Source organism: Pipistrellus hanaki (genome assembly GCF_964339955.1).
Source record: "Pipistrellus hanaki genome assembly, chromosome: 2".
Taxonomy (NCBI): Eukaryota; Metazoa; Chordata; class Mammalia; order Chiroptera; family Vespertilionidae; genus Pipistrellus; species Pipistrellus hanaki.
The window spans coordinates 190,193,947-190,214,572 of record NC_140504.1 but is presented as its reverse complement, the minus strand read 5'-3'; the positions used below and the strand labels follow the sequence as shown (position 1 = coordinate 190,214,572).

Below are 20,626 nucleotides of genomic sequence, written 5' to 3'. Positions count from 1 at the left end.
AAGCTCACCAGGTGTGCTGGGGCCTGGGCTACCCCAGTGCCTGCTTTATTCAGATGGGAAATGCTGGAGCAACTCACGGCCCCAGCCTTGACACTTTGTGAAGGCAACTGGGAGTATTCCAAGAATATAGGAAACATTTGTGAACAGATGATGAGAGAACAGGCTAAACAAAGCCGCTTAAGGCCAGGGTGAGAACGAAAGGGACCCTCTGCCACCTCGTCAGGACGAGGCCTAACGGAAGTAGTTGGGACATTCATGGGCAACCAGGTGCCAGGCCTGATCAAAGGCCTGCACAACGGCTGGCTCCAGGGGCCCTTCCTCGGTCGCTGCCAGGTTCTGCTCCAGCTGCTCCAGGCTGGACATGCCCAGGATGACCGCATCCCTGTGGGTGCCCTGGAAGGGGAGATGGATAGACGTCAACACACCAGTACACAGTACTGCTGTCATGGACACCCGCCAGCCCTGCCCCTGCTGGATTTGGGTCTGATGTCTGTATATACCCTCTTTTACTCCAGAAAAAACTTACCTTGCCTTCTAACAGCTTTAAAGCCCTCCCTCCAGCCGAAACCGGTTTGGCTCAATGGATAGAGCATAGGCTTGGGGATTGAAGGGTCCCGGGTTCGATTCCGGTCAAGGGCATGTACCTTGGTTGCGGGCATATCCCCAGTAGGGGGTTTGCAAGAGGCAGCTGATCGATGACTCTCTCTCATCGATGTTTCTAACCCTCTATCTCTCTCCCTTCCTCTCTGTACAAAATCAATAAAATATATTTAAAAAATAAATAAAGCCCTCCCTCCAGCCTCATCATCAGACAGACCCAAGTTCAGAGCCTCTGCACTCAGCATCTGGGTAAACCTGGGTTACTTGACCTCTCTGTGAACTTCGCAGGCTGACTGTGGAAATTAAACTTTTGTGAAGTACTTTAAGGCCTGGCACTTAACAGGTGCTCAGTAAAGGGAGCCAGACAATGCCCCTTTGGGGGAGAGGAAACAGGACAACAGGGAGAGGACAAGCTCACCAGGGACAGAGCTGGATGCTGCAGAGCCGGCAGCCAAGGATGGAATAAATGCTAATGGCTAAAAAATGTAGGTCTCAGATGTCCATGCCCAGTCACGTGTACCAGTGGACCCTGGTCAAGCGAAATAGCCTCTGAGCCAGTTTCCTCAATAAAATTGGGATTAAGTTGCCCTAGCTGAGTGGCTCAATTGGTTGGAGCATCATCCAGTACACCAAAAGGCTGCAGGTTCAATTCCTGGTCAGGGCACACACCTAGGTTGCAGGTTTGATCCCCAGTTGTAGCACATACTGGAGGCAACCAATCAATGTTTCTTGCATCAATGTCTCTCCACCCCACCCATCTCCCTTCCTTCTCTTATTTTTTTTTTAATCTGTTATTTTTTAAAAAATATATTTTATTGATTTTTTTACAGAGAGGAAGAGAGAGGGATAGAGAGTTAGAAACACTGATGAGAGAGAATCATCGATCAGCTGCCTCTTGCACACCCCCTACTGGGGATGTGCCTGCAACCAAGGTACATGCCCTTGACCGAAATCGAACTCGGGACCTTTCAGTCCACAGGCCGACGCTCTATCCACTGAGCCAAACCGGTTTCAGCTCCCTTCCTTCTCTTAAAAGAAAAAAGAAAAGAAAAAAAATCAGTCTTCGAGTGAGGATGAAAAAATAAAATTAGTGCTAAACCTAATAAGGCCAATAGTATTTGTGACAGAGCACTAAAGGAACTTAAAAACAAGATTACCACCCCAAAGAACTGGGCCATGGAGAGATTTCAGAGAAAGCAAAGGAGTAATCTCAAGTCACCAAATAACTGTGTAGCCCTCTCCCTTCTCCCATTCCTCCTCCCTCCCCTACCCCTCCAAAAAAGGGAAAACAGAAGCACGGCCTCCTGGGACGGCTGGGTTACCTGGAGCTGTGAGTGGTGGTACATCCATTGCAAGGCAGCTGAAGTCATGCTGGGGGCACTGGTGCCATAGGCAGCCTGCAGGGCCTTCTCCACCAGGGCAATGGCCTTGAAGTGGTGCTCCTTCCAGAAGCTGGGCAGGTGAGGGGGGTGGCACAGAGGTCAGTAGCATGGGGTCAGTCACACTGGGGGCCACAGGCAAAGAGCCAACCAGGGCAGCTGTGCCCACCCCAACCCCACAGCATGGGGTCTAGGGTGGTGGAGGGCAGTGTCCTCTCTAGCAGTGGGTCTCTTGCCTTATTAGACAGCAGAACCACTCAGGATGTGGCCCCCTCACCAGAGACCTTCACAACATCTTTATTCCCAAGAATACAGAGCCTGCCCTCACTTTCCCAGGGAGCAAAGGCAGTTGGTGCAGGGGGCCCAGACCTCCTGAGCCTCAGTCCAGGGCTCTTTCCTTCCCTCTTGGCGGGTGATGAGCTGGAACACCTGGCGTTAGGCCCAGGGGTCCTCATTTCCTCCCAGAGGTCCCAAGAAAACAAGAACCCCACAGAGGGTGTGAGAATCCCTGCAGGAATCCAGACACATAGGTCCAGGCTGCAAGGAAAGCAGCCCGGAACTCCTCCACTCAGATAACAGGACAACAGCCCCCACCCCCAAGCCCCCCAATGCAGACTTCTCCCTCACCGGTCCCTGTAGATCTCAGACCAGGTATTCCCGAAGAAGCGGCCCACAGGCTGTTTCCCGTCCTTGTCCTCATACTTGTACTTGCCGGTCAGCAGGCCCCCTGGGGGAAGGCTGCCATCAGACCCCCTGACCTGCCTTGTTCCCAGAGGCTCTTCTGGACTGGACAGGGGTTGGGGGACCAGGAAGGATGGAAGACACAGCCCAGCCTCTTGTCAAATACCTCCCTGCCCCCCAGGGCCAGGAATGCCCACCTGCCCCAGGAGGAGCCTGGTCCCTACAGCCGTACCTGCCAAAGGGTTGTAGGCGTAGAATCTCAGGCCGAAGTGCCTGAGGCAGGGAAAGAGCTCCGTTTCCACCTGCCGGGTGGTGGCGTTGTACATGCCCTGCAGGCAGAAGGGCCGGCTGGACGGGGTGCACAAGTCAAGGGAAAGGGACCCCAGCAACCTCCTTTTAAAACCTTCCATCAAAACCTGCCCAGGACTTCAGCAATGATTTCCCAGATCGTTCCCAGAGCGGTGGTAGGGGATGGGGAGACAGCGTTGGGCCCCAGGAAGGGAAACTAGACGAGAGCTCTCATTCCACAAATATCTGCCGGTGCCACTGTGGGAGGGCCACTGGGCTTCCACACACAAGGAAGTCCAGCAAGTCTCTGTCCCCCAGAGATGTTAGAGGTGAGTTAAGACACGGAGAGGAGACAGATGATGACAACAAAGGATTCTAGGATTATAGAGGTGTTCACGGAACATGACGATTAGATCTGGAGATTAGAGGCCCCGCTGGGGCATCAGGAAAGAGCACTTCTACCAGGGCGAAGGGGGGGGGGGGTGTTCCAGGCTGATGTGCAGAGCAAGGAAGCAGGAAGGATGGGACCAAGGTAGGCAAAAAGGGGAGCCAGGGCCAGAGCGAGCGGGTACCGGCTGGCCAGGCTGAGGAGCTTGCATGTCATCCCGAGGGCACCTGGGGCTCATGTGCAGGCTGTGAGCAGGGGAATGGGTGCTGTGGAGAGGGCATGGGGTCAGTCAGAGGGGCCAAGAGAAGTCGGGATCAGCAGGAGCTCTGGAGGCCGAGGCCTCCGCAGACCTGCCCCGCACCTGGTACACGGTGGGGAGGATCCAGCCGTTGCTCTTGCAGAGGGTACAGATCTCAGCCACCTCCCAGGCCGCGTAGTTGGAGAGGCCAAGCTCCACAAACTTGCCCTGCAGGGGAGAGGGGGTGGTCAGGACCCAAACATCCCAGGAGACCAGGAAGACGAGACCACAGTGAGGACCTGGGAGCGACCCTTTAGGACAGCCCTGGAGCCTCCACTCTCCTGGGTAATGACAGGCCAAAGAGGGAGCACAGACCTCCTCCCGGAGCCCGGGGCACCACCCTCACCTCCTGGTGCAGCTGGTGGCAGGCGCGCAGCGTTTCTTCCACGGGCGTGCCGTGGTCAGGCGCGTGCAGGTAGAACAGGTCCACCTGGGAGCACTGCAGCCGCTTCAGTGATGTCTCCAGCTGCGACCGGAGGCTGTCCGGCTTCAGCGACTTCCCGTCCCAGGGATTGGCCTTAGTGGCGATTTTCACTTTGGGGGAGAATGTAATAGTTGAGAGACTTATTATAACCACTTGTTAGCCACGTGACCCTGGCTAAATTATTTAAGTTCCCTGAGCCTCGAGTCTATAACCTGTAAAATAGGCATAACAATGGTGCTATCTTGGTGCTATCTTATTGGGAGATCATAAGGATGAACTACATGATCGTACATGTAAGTTCTCAATGTTCACTGCTGTTATAGTAACTACTAGAGGCACCGTGCATGAATTCGTGCATGAGTGGGGTCCTTCGGCCTGGTCAGCAATCAGGGCCAATCAGGGCCATCTCGCCCGTCCCAATTAGGACCCATATGGTGCCAGCTGGGGCGGGGACACACACACACACACACACACACACACACACACAAACACACACACACCGACGGACTATGGGAGGTTGACTGTGGAGCTCACTGACCACCAGGGGGCAGCTTCAGCATTGAACATCTGCCCCCTGGTGGTCAGTGTGGTCCTTCAGTCACTTAGACATATATATATATATGCATATAGACCAGTGTTTTTCAACCTTTTTTGGGCAAAGGCACACTTGTTTCATGAAAAAAATCACGAGGCACACCACCATTAGAAAATGTTAAAAAATTTAACTCTGTGCCTATATTGACTATATATAAAGTAATTCTCTTGAATAGGAATCAAATAAACACAAAGAAAGTATTTTATAATTACTTTATTATGAAATATTAAGTAAACAAAATAGTGAAAAATTATAAAATTCTTGTCTTGTCTGCACCTACGGCACACCAGGCAACATCTCGCGGCACACTAGTGTGCCGGGGAACAGCGGTTGAAAAAACGCTGATATAGACTATTAGTCATCAAACTGCTGGCTGTGCCAAGCCTTGCACTGGAAGCCGAGTACACTGAGATGAACTAAACACACTCGATCTCTACCCTCAAGGAGCTCAGCGTCTAGAAGGCGAGGTTACAACCCAGTAAATGCACAGAAAAGCACCACTGCCAAAGGAGCCCAGAGAAGAGGTATGTGTTCAGCCTGGCACTGCCAGGGAAGGCTTCCCTGTGGGCTAACCCCCAAGCTGAGTCAACAAGGAAGGACGGGAAGCACATTCCAGAGGGTGAGAACACAGGCAAAATCAAACACAAGGCAACACAGTCTGTGAAGGGCCATACTTGGCAATTCTGAGTGACAAGAGCATAAACTCCAGGCATGGAGCAATGGGACAAGAGAGAAGAGAAAGGGCATGGGCCTGAGCCCAGAGGGCTTTCTCAGATACCTTCATCCAAAGTAGCTGTGTGTTCTGCACTCTGGCTGCAGTTCAGAGGAAAAACTCAAGGGGTCAGGCCTGGAAATATCAAGACAGGTAAAGAGGCTGCTGGGAGAAGTTAGGGCAGAGGTGTGTCTGCCTTTGAGAGACAGGCAGAAGGCAAAATGAACAGAAGGCAATTAGAGTTGCCCTTCCCCTTCCAGACTCATGGAAGCATGCAAACCCACACACACCCCCACTGCAGAGACACCGTCGCCATGAGAATGAGACAGCGCTCTGCCACGCAGGCAGCGTGGGGATGCTATGAAGAATGCTGGCTGTCTGGACTGGTAGGTGGATGGAGTCTGCACTTTTCACACTTGCCAAAGGCAACTCAGCAGTTCGGAGGGAAGTCATCAGACCACTTCACATGAGGGAACAAGGCCCAGTTCTCCATTCCCCTGCAAGCTTAGCGTGAACTTTGCCTCGGATCCGACCTGAGGACTTTGGCCCAGGGAGCCTGGCCTCAAAGAAGGAGCAGAGGAGGACTGGAAGAGAAACACCAATTCAGAAACAAAACCTGCATTATCCACGAGAGGCAGCCAGGTGAACTGGAAAGTGCGAGCCTGAGATACTCCTGGCCTGAGATACACATTCTCATTCGGTTCCTCCAGACCCACCAAGCCATGAACCTAAGGGCCCAGAGGGGAAACCCAACCAGGGCTGGGAAAGAAGGGCCTCAGGGGCAAAGTGTGGCAGGGTTAGGGGCAACAATAGAATATTGGGGACTGGCAATAGTTATGTGGACAAAGGAGGCCACATGCTAACCCGACAAGCTCAGGGAAGGCCTGCAAGGCAGTCTTGCAAATTCTAAGACCTAAAGTGACCACAAAGATGGTTGGAAATTAAAACTTTAACTAAAAGCAGTGATGGGTAGTTCCGTCCTAGGCTTAGGCTGGTATCTTCCCTGACAAGGTCAATCTTTACCTTCACTGAGCCAATCTGTCTTTTTGCATCTAGGATAACATAGCCTTGAACTGTCTGGGTAACTTGTAGGCTCCGGACCCCTCAGGGCGCAACCAAATGCCCTGGGCACCAGGACAGATGCCACAATTCCTTCATTGTTATTGTTACCATGTTAATTGTTGCCTGTTAACTATCCTGTGCCCACCTCAGTAAAAGAAATACTGTCCTATCATTTTACTTTTTATCCAATCCCAGAGTTGTCCTCCCCACCCCCCAACCCCCCACCATGCCCCCTTTGCTGGCTCCCGCCTCTCTAATCTATCACCAGTGGAGTTCATGGAGCCCACTGAGTCTCCTCTGAATGTAATGATATTGTAGAACAAGGTGAAAAGCCACCATTCTTGGAGCGCTATCCCAGTCCTCTGAGATTCTGCTTCCCGGCAACTGTCGACAGCTTGGCTCAAATAAACTCACAAAAATTCTTTACAGGTTTGAGTGTTTTTACGTTGTTATAAGAAATCTTACTCATGCTGTTAACCGTGAATGTTTAGTTCTGAGTACAGAAAGCACACTCTAACCTGGCTGGGAGTAGTATGCCCCTGGAGCCCGGGAGTCACAGCCACCCTGGGACCTGGGCGTGACCTTTGGAATGCAGGCCATTCTCATTCAAAAACTGCCTATTATCACAGAAAGATTAACTATCTTAACTTTCAAACAAGAGTCCCACCCCAGCCCTCCCTGCCTACATCCCCAGGTAATCTTTGTCCTCCCCACTATAAGCAGCTGGCTTATGGGGGGGGTGGGGGGGGGTCACAGAGCAGATTTTTGTGGACGACCTGCTGCTCTCCCATACTGCATGTGTGATTGGAATAAACGCTCATATGGTTGGTTCAACGCTGTCTCTGCTAAATTGGATCAAGTAGTGACAGGCAGCCCGGACCCTTAGTTGTCCGGTTACAACAATACTAGCTAGCGTTTACTGGGCCCCACTATATGCATCCTACTAGTCACTTGTAATGGCATCGGGCTAATGAGGGACAGTCAGCCCCTCCACACACACACACACACACACACACACACACACACACTTCCCCCTTTCAAGCTACACCTGCCTGCTGGCCGTCCTTCTGTTATAGGCACCTCTTACCGACACTAGAGAGGGGTTCCCGGACAGGACAGCCCCCTGAGCCAGTGGAAGAGGGCTGTCCCCAACCTTGATTCTTTTTAAAAATATATATGTATTTTATTAATTTTTTACAGAGAGGAAGAAAGAGGGATAGAGAGTTAGAAACATCGATGAGAGAGAAGCATCTATCAGCTGCCTCTTGCACGCCCCCTACTGGGGATGTGCCCGCAACCCAAGTACATGCCCTTGACCGGAATCGAACCTGGGACCTTTCAGTCCGCAGGCTGATGCTCTATCCACTGAGCCAAACCGGTTTCGGCTCTCAGTTAATCTTAAGAGCAAGTTGGGTAGGGGTCTGAGGTGTTCTATACCCTCCTGTCTACAGGCTTCAAACTTTCTCTGCTGTTTTGATACAGATTAATTCTCAAGGCCCCTTTTTTTATTTTGCTGTGGCCTTCCCAGAATTCATGAAAAGCACCTGGCACCGTTATCTTGCCAAGCCTTGTGACTGCTGGCTTCTCTGTTTAGGGAGTAAGACTGCCCGTTTTTCCTCTCCCCTTTCCCCCTCCCTTTCTGCATCCCTCGTGAGGGAGGTTTTTTAAATCCTTTGCTCAGTGTCCTTGGCTGGGGAAGATAATGGTTTGTTAGTTACAAGCTAGCTGCAAACTGCCCACAGCTTGGCCTTGTGTTAACTTTCCTGTCTCAGTTTCCCTACCCCTCTGCCCTGGAATCCTGTAACACCTCCTCACCCCAGGCACTCTGCATTTCCAATCCTACTCTTGGCACAGCTGTGCCCTCAGCTCGAATGCCCCTTTCAGCCACTCTCTGCCCAGCAAACCACTACTGACCCCTTAGGGTCCAGCTCCATGTTCTCTTCCCTTCCCTGTGCCGCTCCCTGTCCTGGTGCCCCCTCCCCTCCTTTCCCCACCGTGCTGCCCCTCCTGGGTGCCCCAGTAATCCCTGGCTTCAATCTTCACCACTACACTGAGCTCCCCGGAGGTGTTAGTCACTTTCCTTCCTATGACCCCATAACAAAGCCTGGCACGGGCTATCTTACCCCCTCACACCTCCATCTCTGCCCCCCTCAGCCCAGCCCGCTACTGCATCGCTACAGCTCTCCCTGAGAGCGCCAAGAGGACTGCCAACTGAACTGAGCGAAGTCTAGGGACTGCCAACGGAACCGGGCAAAGTCTAGGGGCTGCCAACCGAACCGAGCAAAGTCTAGGGTGAGAAAAGGGTACTCGGGGAGCATAGGCAAGACACCTGGGCCTGGTTATCTGGGCCTGGTTATGGGCGCCGGGCACGATTGGAGGTGTGGACAGCATAGCTCTGGAGGCCAGTGCCTCGGAGAGGTGCCCCAAGAAAGCAAAAGGGTAGAAAGCTAAGGGATAGACCAGACTTGGGAGTTCCTGAGTTGCAACCCCTAAAGGAGAAGGGAAGGGGGAAGGTGATCAGGACTAAGCACTGCCCAGCTGTCGGGGCTATCCGTGCCCCGGGCCTGAGGAGCTGGGGTTCAATTCACAGTTACCAGGCGGCCAGGGGGAGGGGACGACGCTGTGGGTCCCGACCGCGGTCGGTGCACAGTGGCCCGGGCCTGGCCAGCGTCCTGCACGGGGCAGGGGGGAGTCCGGGGGGCCGGGCGCGGGCACCAGCGTTACCTTTGCAGTCGCCGCCGCCCAGGCCGAGCCCCAGGCCGCCCAGGATGCTCTCGGACTGGCCGTCGCTGTACATGAAGGCCGTGTCCAGCTCCGTGTGGCCGCGCTCCAGGAAGGCGCGCACGGCCGCGGCGCTGGCGGGCGCGTCCATGCGGCGTCCCATCTCCATGGTGCCCAGCACGGTGGCCGGCCGGGCCGGGGAGCCCGAGGCGGGCCGCGGCGGCGGCCGGGACATGGCGGCGGCGGCACCGGCGCTGCGGGCCTGCGGGGACCCGCGGCTACGAGCGCAGCGAACCGCGGCGCGGCCCACGGCGCGAGACACCGCGCGCAGCATGGGGTGCGCGCCTGCGCGCTGGGGCGCCGGGGACCCCGCCCCCCGCGGCGGGGAGGAGCCGGAGGGGGCGGCGGGGAGGAGCCCCGAGGAGCCGGTGGCGGCGCGGGAGCGGGGACCCGGGGCCTGGAGCGTCGGTTCCCTCCGCGCGCGCCGTGCCCGCGAGCGCCCCGGGGACTGTCGGGCCGGCTCGCGGCGCGAGGGGCGGGGCCTCGGCGCGGGGGCGGGGCTTCGCCCGGGGTCAGCTGACCTGGCCGTGGAGGCAGAATCCAGAGACCCAGGAACCCGGCCGGGCGGCGCATCGGGACGAGGTGAGCCGGTTTGGGGCTGGGAGCAGGTACCCTGCGGGTGGAGGCCCCGGTGCCTCCCATCCACATCTTCACAGCGCCCCCTCCCGCCGCGGGACCGGCCTGGAGCTCCGGATCTCTCCTTTGGAGGGCAAGGTCCTAGGTGAGGATCTGAGCCGGAATCGGGTAGCCCTCGGGGACCGTGTCCCCCTTCCCTTTGGGGCGTGGTTTCTCGGACAGGCCTGGCCAGGGTTTGGGGTCTGGGTCCCGGGTTCTGATGGCTTTGCTTTGTTTTCCCCCGGGCGGGTCTGGGGAGGGGGCCTCGCGGGGGCGGAGCGCTGACCCCGCGCAGCTGCTCTGTCATTATCCCCGCCAACCAGGCGGCCGGCGCCGGGCTGAGTCACGAGTTGGCCCAGACCCGGGAGGCCTGGCGTGGGTGCTATCCACCGCCGGGACGCTCCTCCCCTCGACGTATTCCCCAGGTCTGCAGGGAGCACAGACTGCGTCCTCCCCACCCTGTGCCCGGGACCGGTTTCCAAATGTGTACGCGGGAGGCTGCATTTGAAAGCGTGAGGGTTGGCGCCAGTCTTGTCCGTGCAACCCTTGCTGAAGGCTGCTGTGTGCCAGGGGGCCTGTAGGGGGATCCGGGGAGCTCTTCAGCCCGAACGGAATGATAGTTATTACCGCAGGGGGTTACCCGGTGTCAGCACCGTTCTCCTCTGTGGCCAGGGTCATCCCATGTAGCTGTGCCGTCATGGAGGTGGGTACTTGCATGTTCCCCGTTCGCGGGTTGGAACGCGAAGGCTGCATCGCCTGCCCGAGAGTTCTGACTTGTAGGCAGCCCGATGCCACTCTAGGACTGGCATTGGGCTGCCAGTCCTAGAGTGGAGTGCTTCTCCTCGTCCTTAGGCCATCTGAGCTCATAACAAGATCTCTTCTTGTTTCTCTTCCTCCCCTCCTCCCATCCTCCCTCCGTGTTTTTACTGAGCAGCTGGTGTGTGCTGACTCCTAAGTGTACAATTAGGTTGGAGGGGAGGATTGGGCTTAACGAGCAATGATCGCCGAGGGTGTCAGAAGCGTTCTTCAGGCTTGTGGGTGAGGGGAGAGGAGGAGGTGGCGGGTGGCGTCCAGCCAGCCCTTGTAAAGCCTCTTGGATAGGACAAGGGATAGCCTGATCTTATTATCTCTGCCAGGGCCTTCGTGGGGAGGACAGCCCTAGTTCAGTGGCCGGCAAACTCATCAGTCAGCAGAGCCAAATATCAACAGTACAACGACTGAAATTTCTTTTGAGAGCCAAATTTTTTTAAACTTAAACTTCTTCTAACGCCACTTCTTCAGAACAGACGCGCCCAGGCCGTGGTACTTTGTGGAAGAGCCACACTCAAGGGGCCAAAGAGCCGCAGTTTGCCGACCACAGCCCTAGGGGATGAGGCAGCATGTGCAGAAATAAGCCTGGAGAATGACTATTGAAGACAGGGGTCACTGGGCAGGAGATAAGGGGAGGGAAGTCCCCAAAGTACCTGGGGATGTGGACTTGACCTGGGAGGAGAAGTTCCCCTGGGCAGCCTCAGTGGAAAAGCATCTCCTTGACTCAGCTGCGAGCTGGGAGAGGAGCTGGGTGTGGCAGGAGCTGCCTTCTCCAGCGCAGCCTTCCTCTGTGGCCTTAGAATCAGCCGGGGAGCCTCTTAAACCCAAGGTCCCTGATCCCCAACCCAGGCGGACTGATCCTGAATTTTGACCATGTGCCCTCCTTGATCCTAAGGCATCCAGCTGTGGTCCTTGTCAAACCTACGGATGCCCTCAAGCTTTGTTGCCACTCTGGGCATCCATTCCCTCGGTGCCGTGGGACCAGGTGGGCCCATTTCCACAAGCCAGGCCGGGGCCACATGGTTCCCTATTGAGTCAGAATCAGGGCGACAGGCCCCAGGCACAGCGGTCCCCGGAGGAAGGCCCTTTCTGTTCAGGCCTCAGGTGTGGCCTTCCCCGTGGACTGGGGACCACCCACCCGGGCCTGGGCCCTGGGAGCCGGGATACATTCCTCAGGACACCTCCCTCCCTCCCTGGGCACGTGTCCACCTCATTTCTCCCCAGCCTGATGAAAAGAGGGAGGGGGAGAGTGCCCTGAGGGCCGCTGAGATACACAAAACAGTCACCACCAGGCACTGCCAGGCCCTGGCTTGGCGCTGTGGGTGCATTTCACCTGCACAGCAGCCCAAGGAGCAAGGCTCTTATCCTCATTTTATGAGCAGGCTCGGACAGGTTACGTACTTGTCCAAAGCCCCTCACCCTTATCTGTAAAATGGGGACAGCATTCCCACCTCTCAGGAAAGTGCCGAGGATGGCAGTGTCCTAACGTGATGAACTGCAGTAGCATGTTTGGGATTTATAAGAGGAGAGTGGGAGCAGTCCAGTTTGGGGGTGGCTGGGGAGCAAAGGGACCTGATTTGAAATGCAGGACATCGGGTAAACGCCAGCAGCATCAGCTGTGCTAAAGGTCATCAAGGTGCGTCACCCCGACACAGGAAGAGGCTGGGCCCTGGAGATGCTGCAGTGACCCGGGCAGACAGTGACCTCGGGTGCCCCTGTCCCGGCCCCGGGGCCTCTGCCCTCTACACTGCTGGTCGCATTAGGGCTGAGAGCCTGGAGCTTCCTGAGAAGAGAAGCTGACTTGCTTCCTTTGCCCTCCTGACACTCAGCTGTGACCTCAGCAGTCCCAGGGTCCAGTCCCGATGACAGTCTATTGGGGCTGCCTGGCAGACCCCGTAGATGGGGTGGCTTATAACTACACGGGTCCACTGGGTGCCAGCAGACTCACTGTCTGGTGAGGGTCCGCTCCCCATTCGTGGATGGCCGTCTTCTCACAGTCCTTTCCCGGCAGGGAGGAAGAGAGAGAAAGAGAAAGTTCTCTCCCATCTCTCATCAGGCGTTAATCCTCTCCGCCCTGCTGACCTGAGCACTTCCCTAAGGCCCCACCTCTTCATGGCAGCTGCCTGGGGTTTGGTTGAGTTTTGGAAGACATGACTGTTCAGTCTGTGGCACCGGGCGTCGCTTTAGGAGGATCCCAGGCCTCCTGGCGGGACTGGGAACTGGAGGGAGCTGGAGGAGCCTGAGCCCACTCCGGAGGAAAGCCCCTCCGAGCAGCGAGAAAAGGGGAAGCCTGCCTTGTGGCTGCGAGAGAAGCTGGCCCGGGGGCCAGACCACAGGCCGGTTCTGCCCCGCCCACAGACGCCGTGCCTGAGGCTGTGGGGCACGGTGGCCAGGAGCGGGGTTTGGGTCCTGCTCCTCCTGGCTCTGACTCATGGCTCTGCCACTTCCTGGCTGGGAGGCTCCGGCAAGCCCCTTCCCTGGCTCCTGGACCAGCGGATAGGAGGACAAGATGCATATATGCAGGCAGCTGATGAGCACGGAGCTGGCACAGAGCTCAGCAATGGGCTGTGACGACTCTCCCTGGGGAGGGGTGGGCCACCTGGCTCGGCTTCCTCCTTCCTCTGGGGCTGTCACACAAGCAGTGGCTGCTCTGTCACTGTGCAGGGTGCCCAGCACCGGGAGGGGCCTGCCCCCGAGCCAGCCATCTTCTGGCTTTGGCAGCGGTGAGAATGGGGAGGTGGCACGGGCTCCATGCCAGCAGGCATTCCACACAGGTGAGCTCCTGGGAGAATATGGCTTGAATCCCAGCCACCTGTGCAACCTCGGGGTTCACCTGGTCCTTGTTCACCTGCCTCATCTGACTTGTGACGGGAGAGATGTCCCAGCCTGCAGAGAATGTTTCTAAAGCGTTTACCTGACACAAGGATATGCCTGAGAGCAGACCTCAAGTGCTCTGGAGAAGGACAGCTTTGCAGTTTGTTTTATGCATGGGAGATTTGGGGGGGTGGGGGGGGAAGACATAGGGAAGGGTCCCTGAGGACGGGAGAAAGCAGATTATAGGGTTATGTGCTTTCTTGAGTGTGGCTGTGTCTGGAGGGGTATTGCTCCCGGCATTTCAGTGGTGTTTTAATCCAAGAACAATGAACAGGGCTTAAAACCTCTCACTGAAGAAGTTACATGCCTACCCACCACGACCTGCCCCGCTAGGAATTTATGAGATTACTGTCAGATTACAGGTCACCCCTCGAGGTTACTTTCCACAGAACCCCTTTCATTTCACCCGCAGACCAATGTCGGTGACAAGCCTCGTCCATGGGCCTGGTCTCAGCAGTTACAGCCAAAGTGACGTGTTGGGCCCGAGCTCTCCACACTGTATTTACGAGCTCATTGGGCCTCACAGATGTATGAGGGGGGCGCTGTTATCACCCCGGTTTGCAGCTGAGGGAACTGAGGCTCAGTTGCCCGTTAACGAGGGTGAAGGGGGGATGCGAAGGCACTTGCCCCTGACTGCGGGCCCAGCGCTCCCTGCGCGCGTGGTTGACTGGGGTTGGCTTCGCTCTCTGGGCTTGAGGCTGATGGAGTCCTGTGGTCCAGGGCTCAGTCATAAGCTGGGGTGGGCTTAGGTTGGGGGCACCATGACAGCACCCCAACCTTCTAAGGCTGAAGCCCCCTCTCTCTCTCCCTGTAGAGCCCTGTCGGCACCATGACAGCACCCCAACCTTCTAAGGCTGAAGCCCCCTCTCTCTCTCCCTGTAGAGCCCTGTCAGTGACAGGCAGCTGATGAGCACGGAGCTGGCACAGAGCCCTGCCTCAGCGCCCAGCAGCCCCCCCGCCCACTCTCGCAGCATGGTCTGGAAGAAGCTGGGCTCCGGCAACTTCTCCAGCTGCCCCAATGGCTCCCAGTGGATATGGGACGTGTTTGGGGAATGTGCCCAGGACGGCTGGGACGAGGCCAGTGTGGGCCTGGGCTTGATCTCCATTCTCTGCTTCGCCTCGTCCACTTTCCCGTGAGTAACACCAGGATGGCGGGGCCGTGCTCAACTGCTTGAGAACTCCCAGGGTCTTTTCCAAAGCCGTTACCCATGTCATAGTCCCACAGAAGCACAGAAGGACTGCGCTAGGTGTGACACAGGAAGGAAAATAGAGACTGTCCTGGTCTCTGCATGGCTTCCCCTTCGAAGACACCTGGGAGTCACGGGGGACTGGGGCAGAGAGGCCATCCAGCAGGCGGTGATGGCGGGGCCCATTGGGGAGGCCCTCAGGAGGCAGAGTGGACAGGTCTGGGTGCTGATGGAGGCCGAGGGAGAGAGACTCCTGAACTATCAGAGGAGCTGGCTCAGGCTTCCCCCTCCGGCCCCGGCACAGCGCTGGCCCTGCCTGGGTCTGGCTGATTATCCCGTAACGGGTGGAAGGCCTGGGGGAGGGCCCCAACTGATGTCGGAAAGGGCAGCCACCTTCCTGCTCCTCCTTAGGCCCTGGCCTGTCGTGGGTGCGACTAAATTATTTTACCTGCAAGTTCCGGAGCTAGGCCAGGTCACAGCATCCTGAAGGAGCCAAGTGGGACACGGCATAAACCTTAATCCAGGGCCTTCGGGGCCAGGCCTGTGCTGGGCCCTGTCCTTGCCCTCCGGAAGCTTGAGTCCAGGAGGTGTTAGTGTCACAAAGGGCGCTGGTGAGCTCAGGCCAAGCAAGGCCCTGAGAGGAACTGTGTCCTGAGCAGTGACAGATAAGGAGGTGGGCGAGCCATCTGCAGAGGAGGAGCTCAAAGGAGAAAGCAGTCCCGTGGAGTAAGACCGGAGCCCCAGGGTCTGGGTGTGAATCCTACTCCCAGCTCCTGGCTGCGCACCTCCTCAGCCCGCAGTGAGGAGGGTCCTCAAAATACACCTGACCCCCTGGGGGACTGTGAGGACCGAGTGAGTCCATACACAGGGAGGGCTCAGAACCGTGCCTGGTACCCAGCCAGAGGCCCAAAGAAAGGGTCGCAGTCCCAGGGGCCTCTGGGAAATAGCCAGGGTGCTGACTGCCCCGGCGTTGGTACTGGAGAGCCAGGAGCCACAGCCCTGCCCCTGGCAGCTAGCGGGCTGTGGTTGACCATCATCTTATCGCCGCCCGTCCTGGAGATAGGGCAGCGGCCGTGCCTGGGCCCTGGGCTTGCTGCCACCACCACCATCCTTTTTCCAAACTCCCCACCCGCTTCATAGAAGGAAGATTCTAGGCCCCCAGGGTGCTCGGAAGAGAGTGTCTGAGAAGGTGCACATCCCATCAGTCCCTGCGTAGGCAGGGCTTCTCCCAGTAAAAATCCCCAGTGGGCAAAGAGGCTCGCGAGGACCCTGCCTGCAGGGCTCCCGGTGACCTTGGCCTCTGCTGCCCCTGCCCCACCACCCTGTGGTGGTCTCATCTGGGGGCCGTTCCCTTGTTGGCCCTCCGAGGCGATGCCACGGCCCTCGGCGCCTGAGCACGCGTCTCTTCCTCTGCCGCAGGCAGTACATCAAGGCGTGCAAGACGGGCAACATGGACCAGGCCCTGTCCCTGTGGTTCCTCCTGGGCTGGATTGGCGGAGACTCCTGCAACCTCATCGGCTCTTTCCTTGCTGACCAGCTGCCCCTGCAGGTGGGCCGGCCCCGGGCAGGGTGGGCTGCCTAGGAGAGCCATGGCAGAGGCGGTGGGGGCACCCACAGGAGAGGCCCGGGCTCTGGGCTCCTGGCCTGTTGTTCCATCTTATGAGGGCCCCATGCTGTCTCTACAGCCCTGGGCCCTGCCGTGCAGTATGGCAATGGGCTGGTCGCTGGGCCTCAGTTTCCCCATCTGTAAAATGGCCACATCAAACCAGAGGACCACCAGAGCCTTTAAGCTCTGGGGCGCTCTGATCCTGATGGAGCTCGGGGTCGGGGTGGGGGAGGGGGTGGGGGAGGGGGTGGGCTGGAGGAGGAAAATTGGGAGCTAGCCACCCATTCCTCCACCTGCCGGGGCCAACACTTGGCCCCGTGCTCTCTAGTTCTGCCAGGGAGGAACTGCAATCCTTTCAGTGTCGGGGTGCGGTCCCCAGGGCCGGGGCTGAGCCAGCGCCCCTGCTTCTCTTGCAGACCTACACGGCGGTGTACTACGTCTTGGCGGACCTGGTGATGCTGTCCCTCTACTTTCACTACAAGTTTAAGAATCGCCCCTCTGCGTGTGAGTACGGAGGGCTCTCCCTCCGTGTTAGACAAGCCGGGGGCAGCCGGAGGGTGAGAGGAAGCAGCTGGCCTATTGCCTGGTGATAAAGCTCCGGAAGGCCTCCTCAGCCTTATCTGGAAGCCTGAGCCCTGATCGGCCAAGATAGGGGCCGAGGGCCGGGGGCACACACATCCGGGCGGGACCACAGGGGCTCCCTTCACTCGCATTGCTATTCCACAGGCATGGCTTCCGCTGCTCCTCTGGGCCTGGCCCTGGGCCTGGAGCCGGGGAAACAGGCACAGGGCTCACAGGCCATCGCTGCCTCTGAGGACTCAGAGGAGGCCATAGCCGGGGTCAGAGACAGGGCTGTGAGATGTGGCCCCAGGCACTGCCCCCCCTCCCCCACCTTGGACCCTACTGCTGTCATCGTATCAATCTTACAACTCCAGGAGAAGGATAGTGTTAGTGCACCCATTCTACAGATGAGGAAATAAAGCTCAGAGAGGTTAGGTCACTTGCCCGAGGTCACACAGCCACCGAGGGGCAAGGCCATGACTCTGATCCGTTTGCCGCCACTCAGATATCTAACTCCGGCTTCCCTCCTGCCTCCTGTCCAGTGTCTGCCCCCATCAACGCCGTGCTCTTGTTCGGCCTGGGACTGGTGTGCGCCAGCCCGCTGCTGAGCAGCACTGCCTCCGTGGCCGCCCCGAGGGAGGTCTTCCAGGGCCGGAAGCTCCTGTCTGTGGAGCCAGGCAATAAGGTGAGGTGGGGGACGTGACGGTCGGGTGGAGGTGGGAGGCTAGCATCCAGGGCCCTCCCTGCGGGGCCACCTGGGCGGGGTGGGGTGGGGAAGGAGGTGCGCCCTAGGAGGGAGCACTGAGCACCATTCCCTTCTGCGTTCTCAGCCCTTCACGAAGCAGGAGATCATCGGTTTTGTCATCGGCTCCATCTCCAGCGTCCTGTACCTGTTCTCCCGGCTGCCTCAGATCCACACCAACGTGAGCCTGGGGCGGGGTGGGGCCGAGGGGAAGAGAGGAGCCGGCCTGGCAGCTCGGGCCTCTGGGTTCAGGAGTAGCACAGAGCAGAAGGTCTGGGTCTACACTCACCGGTGGCTTTGAAACTCCATCCAATTCTCCAAGCCTCGGTTTGTGCCTCTGGAAAATGGGTGTGGTGATGCTTGCCATCCAGGCGCCCGTGTGACCGGTGTGGCTCTCACAAGAGCGAGGGGCTGAGCTGAGAGGCCTGAGAGGAGAGACGGTGGAGAATCAGGGATGGGCGGTCAGAGGCAACAAGAGTCAGCGTGGGGCTGGAGAGCAGGGCGTCATGGCAGCTGGCATAGCGCAGCCATGGTCTCCCGTGGACCTGGGCAGGGGCTTGGGGAGGTGGCAGGAGTGAGGATGAGGAGCCGGGCCCTGGAGTGGGTTGTTTATATGCCGTGTCTGAAAAGTCAGATTTCTGACGGCATGCGCAGTGTGACGGGCAGATGGGTACAGTCACACCCAGGGTGACAGAGCCCTGTCTGAGGCCTCTGACCCCAGCCCCCTCCCCGCCAGTTCCTGCGGAAGTCCACCCAGGGGATCTCCTACTCGCTGTTCGCCCTGGTGATGCTGGGGAACACGCTGTACGGGATGAGTGTGCTGCTCAAGAACCCCGAGGAGGGCCAGAGCGAGGGCAGCTACGTGCTGCACCACCTGCCGTGGCTCGTGGGCAGCCTGGGCGTGCTGCTGCTCGACGCCATCGTATCCTTCCAGGCGGGCAGGGCGGGCGGGCAGGGCGGGCACGGCTGCCCCTGCCTGCTCGGGGCTTCCCATCCATCCACCCACCCACCCAGAGTCAGCCCTGCCTGCCATGCGTCCCGCCAGGCACTGGGCCCAGGGGCGAGCGAGAACTGACGGCCTGGCCCCAGGGAGCTTCCCGCTCCGGGAGGCAGACGGGAAGCACTCGTAGAATTGATTGCTTGTTGCAATGACACGAGGGCCACAGAGAAAGACTGTGAGGGTGTGACCAGGGGGCTGTCCTGGTTTAAAGGCTCCGCAGAGGCCTCCCCGGTGCCATTTAAACTGCCCTGGAGGAGAGGTCAGGCAGGCAAAGGCAAGAAGGACGTGCCCAGCGCAGCTTGTGCGAAGGCCCCGGGAGTGGGGAGATCGGGCCCTGCAGGCCTGAGGAGCGAGAGCTGGAACTTAGAGACACGTGAGTTCGTCACAACAACGGGTCACATTCTGGCTCTGTTCCTCATAGCTGTGGGACACGGGGGAACCGTGAGCCTCAGCCTCCCTGTGCTTCCGGGTCTTCATCGCTTGGGGGAGGTCACGGTCGCTGTCTCACGGAGATAATGGGGCGATCACGTAAGGTAAGGGGTCCGGAAGGCTGCACGCACCCAGCACAGCGTGTGCTCAGTAAATGTTTGCTGGACGGCCGGATGGGGGCTCGTTCGGGTCGCATTTGGCCCTTGTTTGCACATCTGCCGCATCCCTGCTGGCTGCCGGAGGGAAGTTTAACTCACCTGGAACTAATCTAAAATAATACCGGACGTCAGCAAAAGCACAGTGTGAGCTCTCAGTGCCTTCTGATGGCCCCAGCCCCTGGGGGAAACTCCCAGGATAGTGCAGGGTGGGCGGCAGGCCAGCTCATGGGGCTGCAGTCAGGGAGGACTGCCTGCGGGAGGAAGACCCTAGCGCTGGGCTTGGAGGAGGAAGTCGGGTTAGGGATTGAGGAGTGGGAGGTGCAGGGAGAGCAGAAGCTGGGAGGTCACCGCCGGCCCTTCCACCAGCCAGAGTGGGGCTGAGAGGGAAGGAAGAGGGAGCTCTGGGCAGGTCCAGCCCAGTCTGTGCTTGGTCAGGCCTTGACGTCAACCCCTCCAGATCTCCATCCAGTTCCTGGTGTACAGGAACGCCGCCACGTCCTCAGAGCACCAGCCCCTCCTCCCCGGCTGACCGGGACGCAGGCCAAGCCCAGATGACCGGGACGTCCAGATACCACTCAGGAAGAGAGGGGTGGGCAGTCAGAGCGCCGAGGACCATGGACTAGGCTGTGGAGGAAGCCAGGGTCGGGGGCCTAGTGCTCCTGACCCAGCTGCCTCCCCCACACCTGCTGGGCTAGCTCTTCCAGGAGCCAGATGGCCCCCAGGCCAGCCTCCCCCTCCCGCTGGGAACTCAACCCCCAGGGTCTGAGGCAGCTGCCCTGGGAGCTTTGATGGAGGGGCTGCCTCGGGGACCTCACCCTGAAAACAGTGCAGCCGCCCCTCGCTCACCTACCTCATTCTGCTGCTCGCCCCGGAGGGACAGCCGTGCCTGGTGTGCCCAGACTGTGCCGTGGACTGAGCCAGCCTAGTAAACCGTACTTCCCAGCGAGGCCTGTCCTGTCGCTCCTTCCCAGGATGCTAGGGTCTGGGCTGCTCTGAACAGCAGTGGAGAGAGATCTGGGCCAGAGGATCAGCTGCCGGGGAGCCAAGCCAGAGGGGACCGGGTCTGCCGGCTGGCCTCCCGGTGGCCTCACATTTCTTCAGCCTGCTTCCCAGGGACAGGCTCCACACCGGTGGTGGGGACTAGCAAGAGAGTCCCTGCACCTCAGGGCTCAGGAGGAAGCACAAGTTAGGTTTCAGGTCTTGGTTCTCCATCATGGCTTTTCCTCAGTGACTCTGAACTGTGAAATGGGATGGCAGCATGACCACTTCGTATGTCCCTATGAGAGGGTGTGATTATGGCGGCTAGCCCAAAGTCTGGCACGTAGTAAGAGCTCCATACAGGTTAGCTTTGACCACTTTTAGTTGGAGGAGAGGGACAGCCAGATCTCCCCGGAGATCTGGGAGGCCTTCCTGGAGGAGGTGGCACGGCAGAGGCA

The 20,626-nt window shown here is 58.3% G+C and overlaps 2 protein-coding genes across 3 annotated transcripts; one reads left to right on the top strand and one right to left on the bottom strand.

Annotated features, from left to right (window-relative positions):
- Positions 1-14: 14 nt before the first annotated feature.
- AKR7A2 (aldo-keto reductase family 7 member A2) lies at positions 15-9,636 on the bottom strand. The gene is made up of 7 exons (XM_084873306.1): positions 9,152-9,636; positions 3,981-4,168; positions 3,698-3,802; positions 2,893-2,989; positions 2,607-2,706; positions 1,923-2,052; positions 15-393 (listed from the first exon to the last, which is right to left on the bottom strand). The coding sequence occupies exons 1-7, from the start codon at positions 9,480-9,482 to the stop codon at positions 232-234; spliced, it is 1,113 nt and encodes a 370-aa protein (XP_084729432.1). The 5' UTR covers positions 9,483-9,636; the 3' UTR covers positions 15-231.
- Positions 9,637-9,722: 86 nt separating this feature from the next.
- SLC66A1 (solute carrier family 66 member 1) lies at positions 9,723-20,135 on the top strand. Of its 2 annotated transcripts, none has more exons than XM_084873308.1 (8): positions 9,723-9,790; positions 14,435-14,640; positions 16,114-16,243; positions 16,717-16,804; positions 17,404-17,546; positions 17,692-17,784; positions 18,340-18,525; positions 19,648-20,135. In XM_084873308.1, the coding sequence occupies exons 2-8, from the start codon at positions 14,480-14,482 to the stop codon at positions 19,717-19,719; spliced, it is 873 nt and encodes a 290-aa protein (XP_084729434.1). In that variant the 5' UTR covers positions 9,723-9,790; positions 14,435-14,479; the 3' UTR covers positions 19,720-20,135. The 2 variants fall into 2 exon arrangements, with proteins under 2 accessions (XP_084729434.1, XP_084729433.1); XM_084873307.1 differs by having other exon boundaries at positions 9,744-9,929.
- Positions 20,136-20,626: the final 491 nt, after the last annotated feature.